The sequence below is a fragment of the Oncorhynchus mykiss genome, chromosome 9 (genome assembly GCF_013265735.2).
Source record: "Oncorhynchus mykiss isolate Arlee chromosome 9, USDA_OmykA_1.1, whole genome shotgun sequence".
Lineage (NCBI taxonomy): Eukaryota > Metazoa > Chordata > Actinopteri > Salmoniformes > Salmonidae > Oncorhynchus > Oncorhynchus mykiss.
Window position 1 is genome coordinate 76,685,150 of NC_048573.1, and position 20,706 is coordinate 76,705,855.

The window sequence follows — 20,706 nt, forward strand, 5'->3', positions numbered from 1 at the left end:
GCCATTATTATTCCTGGTGCCATTATTATTCCTGGTGCCATTATTATTCTTGGTGCCATGGGTCTTATTCATTAGTGAATAAGGAAGAACCGTCCCCGTTTTCAGCCCGCTTGCTTCTGATTGGTTCCTAGTGATCAACCCTGGTTTCCATCCCCGATATTGCTGTGTATGTACACAGTAGTTATGTAAAAAAAAATATATATATATATATATTTAGGTTTATTTCCTCACCACAGCATTTGAACCACTTGGAGGAAGTTCCCTCCTCTAGTACGAGCACCTCCAGGGCTGGTACCCCTATGACCGACACCCCCAGGACAGGCACTCCAGACCTGGACCGGAACCACACCCCCGATGGCTTCCCTGGAACTCCCCAGCGCACACCACAGAGTCAGGCCAGCTTCCCGCACATCACACAGTCCCCCACTGCTGTTATCCACAACAGCCTCCCCACCACCCCTAAGCCATCCCTGGCCAGTGGCTCCCCCTCTCTCCGTCTGGAGCAGATCTCCCCACAGAGACTCAGTGCCGTGGCCTCTTCAAGCCGAGACGCGGTAATCCCTCATCTGTCTCAGTCTCTCCTGCCTGTCAGCCCGACCAACAACCAGCTCCTTCAGTCAGGACTACAACCACCTAGCCCAACCAATAATCCACTCTCTCAATTAGGACTACAAACCCCAGAGAGGCACAGGAAGGTAGTAGTGATCCATAGGCCGGATGTGGATCTGGACCCAATCACCTCCCCTCCCCCTCAGCACCGTTCCCTGGTAACCCAGTGGACCCAACAGTGGAGTGGATCTAATATTGTGCTGAATGGACACAGAGAAATGGACACCGAGAAACCAACTTGTACAGGTAGACGTGGACGGGCAGAGTCAGTGGAAGCAACGTCCCTTAGGCCAGGCTCCTACGGTGAGAGGATTCAGCAGATGAAAACAGCCAATGACAAAGATGGTGAGTCCTTTTTTTTCTTTTTTTCTCTCCATTCTTTTGTATTCAACAAGCCAGGGATAGTCCGCTCAGTAACACTGGCTTATCTTTCTCAGAGGGCTAGACTACAAAACAGGATCAAGGAGTTAGCCAGCCAGCTTCCCTAAATATTCTGAACAGAGTGGCTGCAGATCAGACTTTTCCCAGATCCCCCACCCCCCTCCAAAAAAACCCTAAAGATTCCGAAGCTTCAGCACACGTGTTGCTTCTGTACTTTAGGCAGTAGAGGGCAGGCTACTCTGGTGAATGGTGCTCGTTTTAATAAAGTTATACAGAAGCTGAGATCACATAATGATAGGCTTCTACCTAACAGAGTGAATATAATAGCACAGTATAACTGTCAGACAAAAAACACACAACAGCGTGTCCCACTAGGCATAATACACAGGTAGGCTATGCTACGGTCTGTTAGCAACGTAGCTCTAAAATTCATTCAGGTAGGCTATGCTACGGTCTGTTAGCAAAAAAAATATATAAATATAAATAAATATATATATATATATGAGTGAAAAGTATATCTGGATATTGGTTAGCCTACAATTACGCTTTCGAAATGTTAAGATTATTTTGCTTTTCACTCGCAGTTGCTTAGTAGCCTAGGCCTACTGCCCACCGGTCACGTTGTACAGCGCCATATTTTCCTAACGGAAATCCTGAGGAAACACAGACTAATGTAAAAATGCATTTTCGTTTTTCTTGGAATAGAAACACCATAATATTAATCAATTTAATAAAGCTACATTTCTAACAGTATAAACAGCACAACAAATACAATCATTTTAAAACACATAATAAACATATAAACATATTATAATCAACCCCATATAGTATTTTCTAACAAAAAAAGGTTTAAAAGTCTAGTATTAAATATTAAATATTTATATTTATACCAATATTAAAATCAACAGTGGCTTATATTATAAAAATGTGCGCAGTCTCTTTAACCAGTAATGACGGTAATGTAAAATTAGATTTTTTGTTTTGTTTGTGATCCAATACGTAATATAGTACACTTGGTTTTAATCCAGAGAGGTTAGCAAAAGTATCTAGATCCTCTAAGAGGCTGTGGAGGCCTGCTAATTGTTGATTTAAATGAAGACATGAGTCATCAGCGTACAATGACACACTTGTGTTTAAAAGCCACTGATTTCTAATCTCTTAATATTATTGTTGGATCTCATTTTAACAGCTAACATTTCGATGGCAACAATAAATAGATATACCGATAGCGGACAACCTTGTTTATTCCTCTTAACAGTTTAAAACTGTCTGAGATTTAGCCATTATTTACTATTTTACACCTAAGGTTACTATACATAATTTTAACCCATTTTATAAGAGACCCCAACATTGAAATATTCTAGGCATTTATATATAAAATCCAGTCATATTTTATAAAAAGCCTTTTCAAAATCAGCTATGAAAACCAGGATTGGTGTCCCCGATATTTCCTAGTATTCTATTGTTTCCAGTACTTGCCTTATATTATCTCCCATGTATCATCCATGTAAAATAAAAACCTGTCTGATTAGGATGAATAATATCTGACAATACTTTTTTTTTAGATTCTATGCGCCAAGCATTTAGCGTATTTTGGATTGTTGCATCACAACACTGAAGAGGCCTCCGATTTTCTTTAATGGACTGGATCTTTATATATACCACTTGGGTCCTGTTTCAGTAATAATGATATCAGGCGACCTTGTTACGTGTCCGATAATTTACCATTTTATATAGGAGCGGTTAAAACAGGCTAATAATGGTCCTCTCAATATATATTTAAAAAATGTTTGATATACTTCCACTGGTGTGCCATCCAGACCTGGAGTTTTCCCAGACTTAAAGGCTTTAAATGCATCAAGAAGTTTCTCCTCTGTAATTTGGCCTTCACATGAGTCTTTCTGTACATATGTTAATTTTACATTATTATTATTATTATTATTATTATTATTATTATTATTTGGAAAAAAATCCATACAATTAGCTTCGGGTAGTGGAGATGGAGACAAACGAAAACATATTCTTAAAGTACTTCACTTCCTCATTCAGTGAATCACGTGTGACTCCATCATTTGTAACAAGTTTCAATACATTTTTTTGGGTAGCATTTCTATATTGAAGATCGGAAAATAATTTGCATTTTTTCCCCCATATTCCATCTAGTTAGCTTTATTTTTAATAATATATTACACGGGATCTTTCTTCGATAAGTTCCTCCACTTCTTTTTGTTCTTCCTCTTATTCTGTGCCTCTGTGGTCCAGGTTTTTAATTGCTGTCTAACTGTACTGTTAGTCCTTCAATTTCCTTTGTTAATGTGGACTCTTTTGATCTAAATGTCTTTTGTTTTAAGAGATGAGTACTGAATTGCAGGGCCTCTAAAGGCACATTTAAAAGTGTCCCATACAATAAGGGGATCTGCTGTACCTAATGTTATGTCTGAAAAAGTCAGTTAAAAAATGTTCTGTCCTAGTTTTAACAATTTACCATCTAGTAGGCTTTGATTAAATTTCCAATATCGCCCACGTGAAAATTCTGTAAAGAGTTATTTTTATATATATTTATATATATATATATATATATATATATATATATATATATATATATATATATATATATATATATATATATATATATATATATATGCCAATTATGTGAGGCTCTGTCCACAATCTGTCCCCTATCAACACTTTAAAAAAAAAAACTTTTGGTGCAAGAGAGAATGAAGATGACTAGCTTGATTAAACCTCCTCCATGTATATCTCACTAGGTCAGGGTATTAAACCTCCTCCATGTATATCTCACTAGGTCAGGATATTAACCCTCCACCATGTATATCTCACTAGGTCAGGATATTAAACCTCCTCCATGTATATCTCACTAGGTCAGGGTATTAACCCTCCACCATGTATATCTCACTAGGTCAGGATATTAAACCTCCATGTATATCTCAGTAGGTCAGGATATTAAACCTCCACCATGTATATCTCAGTAGGTCAGGATATTAAACCTCCTCCATGTATATCTCACTAGGTCAGGATATTAAACCTCCTCCATGTATATCTCACTAGGTCAGGGTATTAAACCTCCTCCATGTATATCTCACTAGGTCAGGATATTAAACCTCCTCCATGTATATCTCACTAGGTCAGGGTATTAAACCTCCTCCATGTATATCTCACTAGGTCAGGATATTAAACCTCCTCCATGTATATCTCAGTAGGTCAGGATATTAAACCTCCTCCATGTATATCTCACTAGGTCAGGATATTAAACCTCCTCCACGAATATCTCACTAGGTCAGGATATTAAACCTCCTCCATGTATATCGCACTAGGTCAGGGTATTAAACCTCCTCCATGTATATCTCACTAGGTCAGGGTATTAAACCTCCTCCATGTATATCTCACTAGGTCAGGGTATTAAACCTCCTCCATGTATATCTCACTAGGTCAGGGTATTAAACCTCCTCCATGTATATCTCAGTAGGTCAGGGTATTAAGCCTCCACCATGTATATCTCACTAGGTCAGGATATTAAACCTCCACCATGTATATCTCACTAGGTCAGGATATTAAACCTCCTCCATGTATATCTCACTAGGTCAGGATATTAAACCTCCTCCATGTATATCTCACTAGGTCAGGGTATTAAACCTCCACCATGTATATCTCAGTAGGTCAGGGTATTAAACCTCCACCATGTATATCTCAGTAGGTCAGGGTATTAAACCTCCTCCATGTATATCTCACTAGGTCAGGATATTAAACCTCCATGTATATCTCACTAGGTCAGGATATTAAACCTCCACCATGTATATCTCAGTAGGTCAGGGTATTAAACCTCCACCATGTATATCTCACTAGGTCAGGGTATTAAACCGCCACCATGTATATCTCACTAGGTCAGGATATTAAACCTCCTCCATGTATATCTCACTAGGTCAGGATATTAAACCTCCTCCATGTATATCTCACTAGGTCAGGATATTAAACCTCCTCCATGTATATCTCACTAGGTCAGGATATTAACCCTCCATGTATATCTCACTAGGTCAGGATATTAACCCTCCACCATGTATATCTCAGTAGGTCAGGGTATTAAACCTCCTCCATGTATATCTCACTAGGTCAGGATATTAAACCTCCTCCATGTATATCTCACTAGGTCAGGATATTAAACCTCCTCCATGTATATCTCACTAGGTCAGGGTATTAAACCTCCTCCATGTATATCTCACTAGGTCAGGGTATTAAACCTCCATGTATATCTCACTAGGTCAGGATATTAAACCTCCTCCATGTATATCTCACTAGGTCAGGATATTAAACCTCCTCCATGTATATCTCACTAGGTCAGGGTATTAAACCTCCTCCATGTATATCTCACTAGGTCAGGGTATTAACCCTCCACCATGTATATCTCAGTAGGTCAGGGTATTAAACCTCCTCCATGTATATCTCACTAGGTCAGGATATTAAACCTCATCCATGTATATCTCACTAGGTCAGGATATTAAACCTCCTCCATGTATATCTCACTAGGTCAGGATATTAAACCTCCATGTATATCTCACTAGGTCAGGGTATTAAACCTCCTCCATGTATATCTCACTAGGTCAGGATATTAAACCTCCTCCATGTATATCTCACTAGGTCAGGGTATTAAACCTCCTCCATGTATATCTCACTAGGTCAGGATATTAAACCTCCTCCATGTATATCTCACTAGGTCAGGGTATTAAACCTCCTCCATGTATATCTCACTAGGTCAGGGTATTAAACCTCCTCCATGTATATCTCACTAGGTCAGGATATTAAACCTCCTCCATGTATATCTCACTAGGTCAGGATATTAAACCTCCTCCATGTATATCTCACTAGGTCAGGATATTAAACCTCCATGTATATCTCACTAGGTCAGGATATTAAACCTCCTCCATGTATATCTCACTAGGTCAGGATATTAAACCTCCATGTATATCTCACTAGGTCAGGATATTAAACCTCCTCCATGTATATCTCACTAGGTCAGGATATTAAACCTCCTCCATGTATATCTCACTAGGTCAGGATATTAAACCTCATCCATGTATATCTCACTAGGTCAGGATATTAAACCTCCTCCATGTATATCTCACTAGGTCAGGATATTAAACCTCCTCCATGTATATCTCACTAGGTCAGGGTATTAAACCTCCTCCATGTATATCTCACTATGTCAGGGTATTAAACCTCCTCCATGTATATCTCACTAGCTCAGGGTATTAAACCTCCATGTATATCTCACTAGGTCTGGGTATTAAACCTCCATGTATATCTCACTAGGTCAGGATATTAAACCTCCTCCATGTATATCTCACTAGGTCAGGGTATTAAACCTCCTCCATGTATATCTCACTAGGTCAGGATATTAAACCTCCATGTATATCTCACTAGGTCAGGATATTAAACCTCCATGTATATCTCACTAGGTCAGGATATTAAACCTCCATGTATATCTCACTAGGTCAGGGTATTTAAGCCTCCATATATCCACTTATTCCAATATATCCATGACATTCATGATTTCCTTAAGTGCCTGAGGGTGATGGTTTGTAGTGTGATTTCCTTTCCGGTCCATAGAGGTATTTAAGACTGTATTAAAATCTCCCACCATAATAATAGAGTCTAGTGTTGCTTGTAGAGTTGATAATTTTTTAAATATATATATTTTCAAATAAGCTTGGATCATCATTATTTGGAACGTATAGGTTAATAAGCCATATGTGTTTATTGTCCAATAACATATTTAAAATAGTTCATCTACCTTGATCTGTTTGAACAATTTGCACATTTGGATCAAAATTACTGTTAATATCATCACCCCCTTTTGAATTTCTTTGCCCATGGGAGAAATACTGTATATTCCCCCCAGTTATTTTTCCACAACTTCATCTAAAACTGTTGAATGAGTTTCCTGTAGACAATAGATATTATATTCCTTCTCTTTTTAGCCAGGTAAACACTGATCGTCTTTTCTTATTATCTGCTAAGCCATTACAATTATAACTGGCTATACTTATTTCACCACTTACCATAATGAGACACAACTTTCAATTCTATTTATCACAATATATGTTTGTAAACGTAACATGACGATTGTGTGTCTATATAGCTGTACCATGATATTTGCATTGCTACTAAGTAAAACCTCCAATTGGTCCCCACTATTCCATCCGCTAAAAGCCCTCCTCATCCCGAGTTGGGTTGTCACCCCCCCCCCCCCGTATCCCAGCCCTGAAGAGACTGGGATCCATCCTTCGAAAAGAGCACACAGTGCCATTTACAGAACAGAAGTAGATGAACCGCCAAATGCATTTCCATCACCCTCACCTCAATTTGTGTGTGTGTGTGTATATATATATATATATATATATATATATAAAATCCATCAAAAATAAATGTGTATATATATATTTTTTAAATCCTGCATATCTTATTTTTCATAATTAGCTATTAATATTTGTGGTAATGTAGGCAATGTATGCAAAGGATTTTACCTTTCGCCATGACCAAAATTACATTATTGCAATTATTATATTAGCAAACAATTATTGTGAATCCTCCTATATTGACCCTAACATATTTTACTCCCTCGCAACAGTTGTGGGACACCCACACACACCCACACACAGTCAACCCCTTTCCCCAACAACAACCATAGACTCACATTCTCAACAGTTGCACCATCCCAGAGCCCAACTCAAGAAAGTTCTTGATTTACGAATGCATATACAGTTGCAGCTGTATGAGACGGCCTGCAAAACTGTGCAAAAACATGGGCAGAAAGGGGGAGATTTGATTAACCATTGTGACGTCCTAGATGATGGAGGTCAGATATACAGTGGGGCAAAAAAGTATTTAGTCAGCCACCAATTGTGCAAGTTCTCCCACTTAAAAAGATGAGAGAGGCCTGTAATTTTCATCATAGGTACACTTCAACTATGACAGACAAAGTGAGAAGAAAAAAAATCCAGAAAATCACATTGTAGGATTTTTAATGAATTTATTAGCAAATTATGGTGAAAAATAAGTATTTGAATCTTGAGGGGGCAGTGCTGCTCTAGGACTCTGACCACATTTTGGCTGCATACAGACCGCTTACAGTAGGCCCATAAAACAGTTAGGGACTTTTCCTTAGCATCTGGGTCATTCAGGTGGATGTATAGGGTTGTGAACCGTTCCATCAATATAGGATCATAAATCAATTAGATGTATAATTCATATTTTTTTGAAATTGTTCCCCATGAAATACGGAACTGTTCCATATTTTATCGAACGGGCAGCAACCCGAAGTCTAAATATTCCTGTTACATTGCACAAACTTCAATGTTATGTCATAATTATGTGAAATTCTGGCAAATTAAGTTAGTGAGTTAGTGGAGCTAACTTGATGCAGTCCAGACTCCCAGGCTAGTGGAGCAGACCGGCGGATCTATAGTAAGGGGTCTGCTGCACTGATAAGCAGCCTTGATCCGTGAGACACATTTTGACAGAAGCACCGAAAGTAACAAATTCTAGTACCCGATTTTCATGTTCTAGTATCAACAAAGTACTGACGTTTCGGTATACCGTGCAACACTAGCGTGTGCACATGCTGCTCCAGAGACAGTGCTGTTCTTCCTTCAGACAAGCATGCGGTAAAACTTTGTTCATTTGCACAATGTCTCTCGTTCACATTGGCTTGTAAATATCCAACCTCACAAAAAAATTATATTCTACCTATAGATGTATACATTTATGAGCTGGATTGCCTGTCTTTGCAATTCGTTTATTTGCCTTTGCATATTTAGCTAGCAGCCGCTATTGGAAATTCGCTAGCACTTGTACAATTTATTTTTTTATTCTGGTAAAGATAAAAAACACAAATGCAGAAGCTTCGGGACCTTTCATCCTGGGAAACAAAGGTCTTAAAGTCAGATCCACTATTCTGAAATAATAGTAATTAATAGTAATAATTCAGAAAATCACCAAAGTTAGCTGGTGCACTCTGTAGTGTACCCCCAGGGATGCTGGGATTCCTGACCACGGTGTGTGTGTGTGTGTGTGTGGAGCACTTGAAGGTGTGGCAGTTATATCTAGAAGACAACAGTCAACTGTAAATCTTTGTCGCTTGTTGGTTCAGATGAGTCTCGAGGAAAAGAGTCACTTTGAGTGGCTGTAGTTTGTATTATATACAGTCCTCGGGGCATCTTTCTGTCTGTTTGGTTGAAGTATTTGTGTTGTTTTTTGTGTTCTCCAGCTGAGAAGAAACAGTCCCCAAGTATTGTGTTCAGAAAGGTAAGACCGACCTAACATGATCCATCTCTGCCCGCCGAACTGTCTTTCACTCTGCATGTGTTGGCTACTCCTGTTCTGCTAGTCTGATTGGATAAAGCATCCTTTTAATTCTGTAGCTGTTTACTATCGTCTGTAGTATTCTCCCTGTTCTATGTTAGTGTAAGGTGAAGTTGCACCTAAGACACTGATCCTGAGTCAGTTTAGCATTTTCTCCACTCATGGTTTGGTGGCGAGGAAGCTGATACTGGATCACCCTACAATGTCCTGTGTTGGTCCTGATGCACATTTATTTTAGTTTCAGCAGAGTCAGGGTCTGTCAGTTGGCCCAGTCGTTATACTGCCACCTGTCTGACATGGTCTGTCAGTTGGCCCAGTCGTTATACTGCCACCTGTCTAGCAGGGTCTGCCAGTTGGTCCAGTTGTTATACGGCCACCGGTCTGGCAGGGTCTGTCAGTTGGTCCAGGCGTTATACTGCCACCTGTCTAGCAGGGTCTGTCAGTTGGTCCAGGCGTTATACTGCCACCTGTCTAGCAGGGTCTGTCAGTTGGTCCAGGCGTTATACGGCCACCGGTCTGGCAGGGTCTGTCAGTTGGTCCAGGCGTTATACGGCCACCGGTCTGGCAGGGTCTGTCAGTTGGTCCAGGCGTTATACGGCCACCGGTCTGGCAGGGTCTGTCAGTTGGTCCAGGCGTTATACTGCCACCTGTCTGGCAGGGTCTGTCAGTTGGTCCAGGCGTTATACAGCCACCGGTCTGGCAGGGTCTGTCAGTTGGTCCAGTCGTTATAAATCAATAAAAAGTAACACAATAAGAATAACATAACGAGGCTATATACAGGGGGCCCCGTTACCGAGTCAGTTGAGGTAATTTGTATATGTAGGTGGGGGCGATGTGACTATGCATAGGTAACAAACAAACAGCGAGTAGCAGTAGCGGCCACTGTCCGTGATAACAGACACAGGGAAAAGGCCATAGTTCCAGACTCTGCTGAGGTACAGTAATAATTAATTCCAAGAAACAACTTCCAACAGAGTTGAAGATATGACATAAGTTATGAGGTGGGTAGTTGTAGGTAGTAGATCTTGGTGAATATTGCTGGTTTTGTAGTTCGGTATCCCACTGTGGTATTGTGTTGTCGTATTAGTGTGAGCTATAATGTTTAAATTATCGGAACGTTCACTAAAGGGGCAGGGGATTAAGGTTTTCTATTGAGGGAGGAATGTGGGGGGCGTGTTTCAGCTGGAAAAACTCTACCCCTCACTTCCACAACCTGTCTCTACCGCTGACACAATATATATCCATATATATATATATATAAATATATTTTTTTGTTCTGGAAGACCAAGAGGAATCAAGTGAAAGACAAAAGTACAATGGTGAAATAAACACTACTATATAAGGAGTAGGAACTCTGGTTGCCTAGGACACGGGTAGCAACCGCGGGTAGCAACCGTGGTCCTGGACTTTCTGGTCCCCTCATGTTTCAGATTGATTTAATCTTAGAAGACCAGATGTGTTGAATTTAGTCAATCACTGGAGTGATCAATTAGTTTTGTAGCTCAGTGTAGTGCCTAGTTGGGACAACATCCTGCTCTACTTGCAGCGCTCTAGGAAGCGTGCACCTGAGCCATTTCCGTGACTACGACACACGAGGGTCTATCACCATTCTGTTGTCACACAGGGTGTTGAAGACGGACTGAATTCACCACAATAATGCATTTGAATGTTTCTGTGTTTTTTAGAAGGTGTCCATTTTGTTTCTAAGGCAAGTGCTGCACAAGCATTGGGCTATTTGCGCTGCAGGAATCGTTGTCAGCTCACTAATGAGAGGGTCTAGAACTGAGCCTTGCGGGACGCCACAATAGTTGTAGAATAGAATAGTTCTTAGCATAGCCTTTGTTTTCTTATTTACCGTTTTTTTCACTGACCGCCAGATTCCAGACTAATCAATGCACGGGTTAAAGCTGTGGGTTAAAGCTGTTTACTTCTTTCTACTAACTAGCCTCTTATTAACCTTTACAAACATGAGTGCAAACCTCATGGTTTCAAAAAAAAAAGTTTTATGTATAAATCAAAGTGATTAATTTAGGCCGATGGTAACGGGGTCGTTATCTGGTAATGGGATAGGGTTGCAACAATGCTGCTAACTTTCCCAGGTTTTCTGGAAATCCCGGTTAATGGGGGATTACTTTATTTCCTCATGATTTTACTGGAATGTTGGGAAATGTAATCACATTCTGTAACCCTACTAGAAGTACATTAGTAGATGGCACCCTATTCCCTATATAGTGCACTACACTGTGAGCCTGGTCAAAAGTAGTGCACACTATACGGATTCGAGTGCCATTTGGAACTCAAACATAGTGTGACTGTGTTGTGCTGGTCGGTCTGTCCCTCCCATCTTCCCTTCCCATAGTGTGCTGTAGTGACTGTGTTGTGCTGGTTGCTATGTCCCTCCCTTCCCTTCCTGTAGTGTGCTGTAGTGACTGTGTTGTGCTGGTTGCTATATCCCTCCCTTCCCTTCCTGTAGTGTGCTGTAGTGACTGTGTTGTGCTGGTTGCTCTGTCCCTCCCATCTTCCCTTCCCATAGTGTGCTGTAGTGACTGTGTTGTGCTGGTTGCTATGTCCCTCCCTTCCCTTCCTGTAGTGTGCTGTAGTGACTGTGTTGTGCTGGTCGGTCTGTCCCTCCCATCTTCCCTTCCCATAGTGTGCTGTAGTGACTGTGTTGTGCTGGTTGCTATATCCCTCCCTTCCCTTCCTGTAGTGTGCTGTAGTGACTGTGTTGTGCTGGTTGCTCTGTCCCTCCCTCCCTTCCCTTCCTGTAGTGTGCTGTAGTGACTGTGTTGTGCTGGTTGCTATGTCCCTCCCTTCCCTTCCTTCCCTTCCTGTAGTGCGCTGTTGTGACTGTGTTGTGCTGGTTGCTATGTCCCTCCCTTCCCTCCCTTCCTGTAGTGTGCTGTTGTGACTGTGTTGTGCTGGTTGCTATGTCCCTCCCTTCCCTCCCTTCCTGTAGTGTGCTGTTGTGACTGTGTTGTGCTGGTTGCTATGTCCCTCCCTTCCTTCCCTTCCTGTAGTGTGCTGTTGTGACTGTGTTGTGCTGGTTGCTATGTCCCTTCCTTCCCTTCCTGTAGTGTGCTGTAGTGACTGTTGTGCTGGTTGCTCTGTCCCTTCCCTCCCTTCCTGTAGTGTGCTGTAGTGACTGTGTTGTGCTGGTTGATATGTCCCTCCCTTCCCTTCCTGTAGTGTGCTGTAGTGACTGTGTTGTGCTGGTTGCTATGTCCCTCCCTTCCCTTCCTGTAGTGTGCTGTAGTGACTGTGTTGTGCTGGTTGCTATGTCCCTCCCCTCCCATAGTGTGCTGTAGTGACTGTTGTGCTGGTTGCTATGTCCCTCCCTTCCCTTCCTGTAGTGTGCTGTAGTGACTGTGTTGTGCTGGTTGATATGTCCCTCCGTTCCCTTCCTGTAGTGTGCTGTAGTGACTGTGTTGTGCTGGTTGCTATGTCCCTCCCTTCCCTTCCTGTAGTGTGCTGTAGTGACTGTGTTGTGCTGGTTGCTCTGTCCCTCCCTTCCCTCCCTGTAGTGTGCTGTAGTGACTGTGTTGTGCTGGTTGCTCTGTCCCTCCCTTCCCTTCCTGTAGTGTGCTGTAGTGACTGTGTTGTGCTGGTTGCTATGTCCCTCCCTTCCCTTCCTGTAGTGTGCTGTAGTGACTGTGTTGTGCTGGTTGCTATGTCCCTCCCTTCCCTTCCTGTAGTGTGCTGTAGTGACTGTGTTGTGCTGGTCGGTCTGTCCTCAGGTGGGAGGGGATAAATGGGTTCTAGGGGGGAAACAACTGGAGTTCAAAGAAGAGGAATTCGGCAACAGCGGCACGACTCCACTTTACACTAAGGTACGCTTTTTAACCTGACTCTACTTTACACTAAGGTACGCTTTTTAACCTGACTCCACTTTACACTAAGGTACGCTTTTTAACCTGACTCTACTTTACACTAAGGTACGCTTTTTAACCTGACTCCACTTTACACTAAGGTACGCTCTTTAACCTGACTCCACTTTACACTAAGGTACGCTTTTTAACCTGACTCCACTTTACACTAAGGTACGCTCTTTAACCTGACTCCACTTTACACTAAGGTACGCTTTTTAACCTGACTCCACTTTACACTAAGGTACGCTTTTTAACCTGACTCCACTTTACACTAAGGTACGCTCTTTAACCTGACTCTACTTTACACTAAGGTACGCTTTTTAACCTGACTCCACTTTACACTAAGGTACGCTTTTCAACCTGACTCCACTTTACACTAAGGTACGCTTTTTAACCTGACTCCACTTTACACTAAGGTACGCTTTTTAACCTGACTCCACTTTACACTAAGGTACGCTTTTTAACCTGACTCCACTTTACACTAAGGTACGCTTTTTAACCTGACTCCACTTTACACTAAGGTACGCTTTTTAACCTGACTCCACTTTACACTAAGGTACGCTTTTTAACCTGCCTCCACTTTACACTAAGGTACGCTTTTTAACCTGACTCCACTTTACACTAAGGTACGCTTTTTAACCTGACTCCACTTTACACTAAGGTACGCTTTTTAACCTGACTCTACTTTACACTAAGGTACGCTTTTTAACCTGACTCTACTTTACACTAAGGTACGCTTTTTAACCTGACTCTACTTTACACTAAGGTACGCTTTTTAACCTGCCTCCACTTTACGCTAAGGTACGCTTTTTAACCTGACTCTACTTTACACTAAGGTACGCTTTTTAACCTGACTCTACTTTACACTAAGGTACGCTTTTTAACCTGACTCCACTTTACACTAAGGTACGCTAAGGTGGTTTTTAATGTATACCATATTTTAAGTGTGCGCATCCCAAATGGCACCCTATTGCCTATTTATTGCACTACTTCTGATCAGGGCCCATAGGGTTCTGGTAGAAAGTAGTGCACTATATAGGGAAAGTGTTGCCATTGGGGAGGCGTACTAAATGAATGAAATTGACAGCACTCCAAAAATATACTTAAAAAAAATAATAATTATAAGTATTAATTCCAGATGGAATTAGCATGTTTTTTTATGATGTGTGTTTTGATAAGGTACTCCTCATCTGCTCTTGGTTTGTTTTTCAGATGAAGCGTAAGCGGTTTGGACACAAATCAACCAAGGTCACCAGGAGACCTAGTATATCGGTAAGATGTAGGGTTGGACCATTTCATTTCAATTCCAGTCAATTTAGGAAGTAAACTTTAAATTACAATTTTTAACTAACAAAGCTTTTCAAAGAGGAACAATTGTATTTTGGTTTTCTTTCTGGAAGGGTAGGGTAGCATAAACAACCACCTGGACATTAGGGATTTGCATAGACATCAAAAGTCCTAATGCAAAGTTACACCTCAACAGTCTACACACAATACCCCATAATGACAAAGAAAAACGTTTTTTACAATTTTGTTACTAATTTAAAATAAATTATATAATACTTTTACATAAGTATTTAGACCCTTTACGCAGTACTTTGTTGAAGCACCTTTGGCAGCGATTACAGCCTCGAGTCTTCTTGGGTATGACACGACAAGCTTGGCACACCTGTATTTGGGGAGTTTCTCTCAAGCTGTCAGGTTTGATGGGGAGCGTTGCTGAACAGCTATTTTCAGATCTCTCCAGAGATGTTCGATCGGGTTCAAGTCCGGGCTCTGGCTGGGTCAATCACGCGTTGTCTTGGCTGTTTGCTTAGGGTCATTGTCCTGTTGGCAGGTGACCCCCCCAGTCTGAGGTCCTGAGTGCTCTGGAGCAGGTTTCCATCAAGGATCTCTCTGTACTTTGTTCTGTTCGTATTTGCCTCGATCCTGACTCGTCTCCCAGTCCCTGCCACTGAAAAACATCCCCACGGCAGGATGCTGCCACCACCATGCTTTACCGTAGGGATGGTGCGAGGTTTCCTCCAGACGTGACGCTTGGCATTCAGGCCGAAGAGTTCAATCTTGGTTTTATCAGACCAGAGAATCTTGTTTCTCATGGTCTGAGAGTCCTTTAGGTTCCTTTTGGCAAACTCCAAGCGGGCTGTCATGTGGCTTTTAACTGATGAGCAGCTTCCGTCTGGCCACTCTACCATAAACTCCTGATTGGTGGAGTGTTGCAGAGATGGTTGTCCTTCTGGAAGGTTCAGGATGCACCTGAGCTCATTTTTGAGACTCATAGCGAAGGGTCTGAATACTTAAAAACCTGAATAAGGTTTTTCTGTTTTTTTATTGCTAATAAATGTGCTAGCATTTATTTTTAAAAAACGCTTTCGCTTTGTCGTTATGGGGTTGTGTGTGGATTGATGAAAAAAACATTTATTTAATACATTTTACAATATATATATATTTTGGTGTTAGTCTACATATATATATATATGTATGTATGTATGTATGTATGTATGTATGTGTAACAGTACAAATTTAGACCGTCCCTCGCCCATACCCGGGCGCGAACCAGGGACCTTCTGCACACATCAACAGTCACCCTCGAAGCATCGTTACCCATCGCTCCACAAAAGCCGCGGCCCTTGCAGAGCAAGGGGAACTACTACTTCAAGGTCTCAGAGCAAGTGACGTCACTGATTGAAACGCTATTTAGCGCCCACGCTAACTAAGCTAGCCGTTTCACATCCGTTATATATATATATATATATAACATAACAAAATATCAAGGGGTCTGAATCCGTTCTGAATGCGCTCGAGATAATTTAAAAAATCTATATATATGTAACACTCTGTTGGAAGACATCCTGCATTCAGGATGGAATTAGCAGGAAATCCATGAATCCTCCAATCGGGATTTGGGGAAAGTTAACACAATTGTAGGCCACAGATAAGGTCAATATTGTTCTGTTGTCCCCACAGAGAAAAGCCAAGATGAAAGAATCTGTGAAAGAACTGGAAGAGGAGGAGGAGGAAGAGGAGGAGGAAGAAGAGGAGGAGGAGGAAGAAGTAGAAGAAAAGCCACAGAAGAAGATGAGGACTCCTCAACAGGTATTTGTTGATTGACTGAATTGATGGTAATTGGTTGGTTTTGGTTGTCACTGTCCTTGCGTACCAAAAAGCATTTGGATGATATGTCAATTGAATTTCTCATGATGTGAAATCTTCCAGAAGGTCAAAGAGGAAGAAAAACAACAGTTGAAACCACAGAGAAAGGTTTGTATTTATGAATTTATTTTAATATGGGTGTTTGTCAATTTTGTTTTGTATTTAAACGCCACGTTAAACGTGTACTTGACACTGCAACAAAATGTCCCCATGGGGACAATTAAGTCAGTTGATGTACGGGTGGGTCTAACCCTTAGATTTATGAATTTAGCGTAAGAGGGGTGTAAACACAATATACTCGGCAAATAAAACAATTGCATAGGCTAGCAAACCCATGTCTTTTTACAGAAGGTACGGGTGAAAGAGAAGGAGGAGGAAGTAGAGTGGAAGCCAGAGAAAATTGTGAGTTTTTAAAAAATATTAAACGTATTTATTTAACCAGGAAGTCCCATTGAGTTCAGAAGACTTCTTTCTAATGGGAGGCTAAGACGTTGTCTGTCGTCACCTATATAATGGATATGCCACTCAATTATATAAATAATGAAACGCAGAGGACCTGAGAGTAGAGCCTTGAGGGACACCACCCACATGGATACAGTGCATTATTATTAGGTGTGTGACAAGGCCTGTGCCCCAACTGGCACCATATGCCCTATATAGTATAGTGCACTATATACAGTGCCTTCAGAAAGTATTCAAACCCCTTGACTTTTTCCACATGTTTTGGTGTTAGTCTGAATTAAAAAATGGATTCAATATTTTTTTTCACCCATCTACACACAATATCCCATAATGACAAAAGTAATAATTTGGGGGGGAATGTATCCACACCTGGATTATACAATATTTGGCCATTTATTATTTTCAAAATTTTCAAAATTCTTCAAGCAAATTGTTTGTTGGTCAAATTGTTTGCTGGTCATTGCTAGGCAACCGTCTTCATGTCTTGCCATAGATTTTCAAGCAGATTTAAGACAAAACTGAAACTCGGCCACTCAGGAACATTCACTGTCTCCTTGGTAAGCATCTCCAGTGTAGATTTGGCATTGGGTTTTAGGTTATTGTCCTGCTGAAAGGTGAATTCATCTCCTAGTGTCTGGTGGAAAACAGACTGAACCAGGTTTTCCCTCTAGGATTTTGCCTGTGCTTAGCTCCATTCCGTTTGGATTTTTTTATCCTTAAAAGCTCTACAGTCCTTAAATGTTTGTATATATTTTTTTTACATTTAACCTTTAACCGAACTAGGCATGTGAGTTAAGAACAAATTCTTATTTACAATGATGGCCTATCCTGGCCAAACCCGGAAGACGCTGGGCCAATTGTGCGCCGCCCTATGGGACTCCCAATCACGGCCGGATGTGAACCAGGGACTGTAGTGACGCCTCTTGCACTGAGATGCAGTGCCTCAGAACGCTGCGCCACTCGGGAGCCCTTAACGATTACAAGCATACTCATGACACGATGCAGCCACCACTACGCTTGAAAATATGGAGAGTGGGACTCATGTATTGGATTTGCCCCAAACATAATACTTTGTATTCAGGAAAAAAGGTGAATTGCTTTTCCACATTTGTTGCAGTTTTACTGTAGTGCCTTGTTGCAAACAGGATGCATGTTTTGGAATATTTTTTTATTCTGTACAGGCTTCTTTAGTTTCACTCTGTCATGTCGGTTAGTATTGTAGAGTCACCTATATAATGTTGATCCATCCAGTTTTCTCCTATCACAGCCTTTAAACTGAGCGATATTTAATGTCTGCTGTTTTAATTTTGTACCCATCTACCAATAAGTATCCCTTTGCAAGGCATTGGTAAACTTCCCTGGTCTTTGCGGTTGAATCTGTGTTTAAAATTCACCGCTCGACTGAGGGACCTTACAATTATCTGTATGTGTGGGGTACAGAGATGGTAGTCATTCCTCATGTTACCTGAATGCATAGGGAAGGCCCGTTCCTGTTTCAGCATGACAATGCACAAAGCGAGGTCTATACAGAAATGCTTTGTTGAGATCGGTGTGGAAGAATATTATTATTATTATTATTATTATTATTTTTATTTTACCCCTTCTCCCCAATTTCGTGGTATCCAATTAGTAGCTAGTCTTGTCTCATCGCTGCAACTCCCGTACGGACTCGGGAGAGGCGAAGATCAAGAGCCATGCGTCATCCGAAACACGACCCAACCAAGCCACACTGCTTCTTGACACAATGCCCACTTAACCCGGAAGCAATTGTGCACCGCCCCATAGGTCTCCCGGTCGCGGCCGGCTGCGACAGAGCCTGGACTCGGAACCAGGATCTCTAGTGGCACAGCTAGCAATTGCGATGCAGTGCCTTAGACCACTGCACCACTCGGGAGGCCCCCGTGGAAGAACTTGACTGACCTGCACAGAGCCCTGACCTCAACCCCCATCGAACACCTTTGGGATGAATTGGAACGCCAACAGCGAGCCAGGTCTAATTTCCCAACATCATATAATATAGCCCGACCTCACTAATGCTCTTGTGGCTTCCAATGGAAGCGAGTTCCAGCAGCAATGTTCTAACATCTAGTGGAAAGCCTTCCCAGAAGAGTGGAGGCTGTTATAGCAGCAATGTCCCAACATCTAGTGGAAAGCCTTCCCAGAAGAGTGGAGGCTGCTATAGCAGCAATGTCCCATTGCTTAATCTTATTCTAAAATGGATTAAACTATACAAAAAAATTCTCATCCATCTAAACACAATACCCCATAATGACCAAAAGCGAAAACAGGTGTTTAGAAATGTATTTTTAAAAATACCGTATTTACATAAGTTTTCAGACCCTTTGCTATGAGACTCGAAATTGAGTTCAGGTGCATCCTGATTCCATTGATCATCCTTGAGATGTTTCTACAAGTTGATTGGAGTCCACCTGCGGTAAATTCAATTGATTGGACATGATTTGGAAAGGCTCACACCTGTCTATATAAGGTCCCACAGTGCATGTCAGAGTAAAAAAAAAAAAGCTTTGAGTTCGAAAGAATTGCCTGTAGAGCTCAGAGACAGGATTGTGTCGAGGCACAGATCTGGGGAAGGGTACCGAAAAATGTCTGCAGAATTGAAGGTCCCCAAGTGGTCTCCAACATTCTTAAATGGAATACGTTTGGAATCACCAAGACTCTTCCTAGAGCTGCCCCCCCCCCCCCCCCGACCAAACTGAGCAATCTGTGAAGGACTTTGGTACTGGTCGTAGAAAAAATAACTTCACTGGATTTTGGAATACTAAAATAGATTCTAGAACAGGCAAACCCTTCTTTGTGTTCCAATGGAAAACCTCCCTGGTCTTTTGTTGTTGAATCTGTGTTTGACATTCACTGCTTGACTGAGGGATCCTACAGATGTATGTGTGGGGGTACAGAGATGTCATTGAAAAATCATGTTAAACACTATTATTGCACACAGAGTGAGTCCATGCATCTTATAATGTGACTTGTTAAGCACATTTTTACCCCTGAACTTATTTAGGCTTGTCATAACAAAGGAGTTTAATATTTGACAAGACATTTATGCATTTTCATTTTTAGTTAATTATGTCAAATAGAAAAAAAACACAATTCCACTTTGACGTGTGTGTGTGTGTGTGTGTGTTGGCCAGTGACCACAAAATCTAAATGTAATTCGTTTTTAATTGGTACTGCAATCACAAAATGTGTAAAAAGTCACTGTAGGGAATCCGGTGCTACTTGGGATGCATCCAAGGTGACAACCCTAGATGTGTTTTGAGTGACATTTCTCTTCCTGTTGTCATCCTACAGGTGTATAACCACAGCGAGGGAAGTGACTCTGAAGAGCCGCCGCAGGAGCCGACTAACATCTCACGTATAACGGTGAGTCCGTGGAAGACTTGAGTCCCAGATGGCATTCCCACCCCTCTCTTTCCCCCCCCCCCCCCTGCTCACTCGCCCAGGTACGACGACCTCTTTATGTGTTTCTCGTCTTTCTCTCCCAGGGTAAATTAAAGAAGCGTACTCAGGGCTGTGGTCAGTGTGCTCCCTGTCGGCGTACAGATTGTGGTAAATGTGTCTACTGCCTGGACAAGCCCAAGAACGGCGGGGCCAACAAAAAGAAACAGAAGTGCAAGTACCGTCGCTGTCTTAATATGGTACATATGGTTCTGGTGTATGGTACATATGGTTCTGGTGTATGGTACATATGGTTCTGGTGTATGGTTATGTATGGTACATATGGTTCTGTATGATACATATGGTTCTGGTGTATGGTACATATGGTTCTGTATGATACATATGGTTCTGTATGATACATATGGTTCTGTATGATACATATGGTTCTGGTGTATGGTAC

The 20,706-nt window shown here is 41.5% G+C and overlaps 1 protein-coding gene across 7 annotated transcripts in view; it reads left to right on the forward strand.

The window, feature by feature from the left end:
- The window catches only part of mbd1a (methyl-CpG binding domain protein 1a), a 42,059-nt gene that overhangs the window by 7,059 nt on the left and 14,294 nt on the right, over positions 1 to 20,706 (forward strand). For 5 of the 7 annotated variants that reach the window (XM_036989096.1, XM_036989095.1, XM_036989097.1 and 2 more), the window contains 9 exons: positions 237 to 954; positions 9,272 to 9,309; positions 13,101 to 13,193; positions 14,445 to 14,504; positions 16,200 to 16,328; positions 16,449 to 16,493; positions 16,734 to 16,787; positions 20,160 to 20,231; positions 20,354 to 20,506. In XM_036989096.1, the coding sequence (XP_036844991.1) occupies positions 237 to 954; positions 9,272 to 9,309; positions 13,101 to 13,193; positions 14,445 to 14,504; positions 16,200 to 16,328; positions 16,449 to 16,493; positions 16,734 to 16,787; positions 20,160 to 20,231; positions 20,354 to 20,506 (1,362 nt within the window). The remainder of the gene's footprint in view (positions 1 to 236; positions 955 to 9,271; positions 9,310 to 13,100; positions 13,194 to 14,444; positions 14,505 to 16,199; positions 16,329 to 16,448; positions 16,494 to 16,733; positions 16,788 to 20,159; positions 20,232 to 20,353; positions 20,507 to 20,706) is intronic. The other 2 variants (XM_036989091.1, XM_036989092.1) reach the window with 2 other exon arrangements.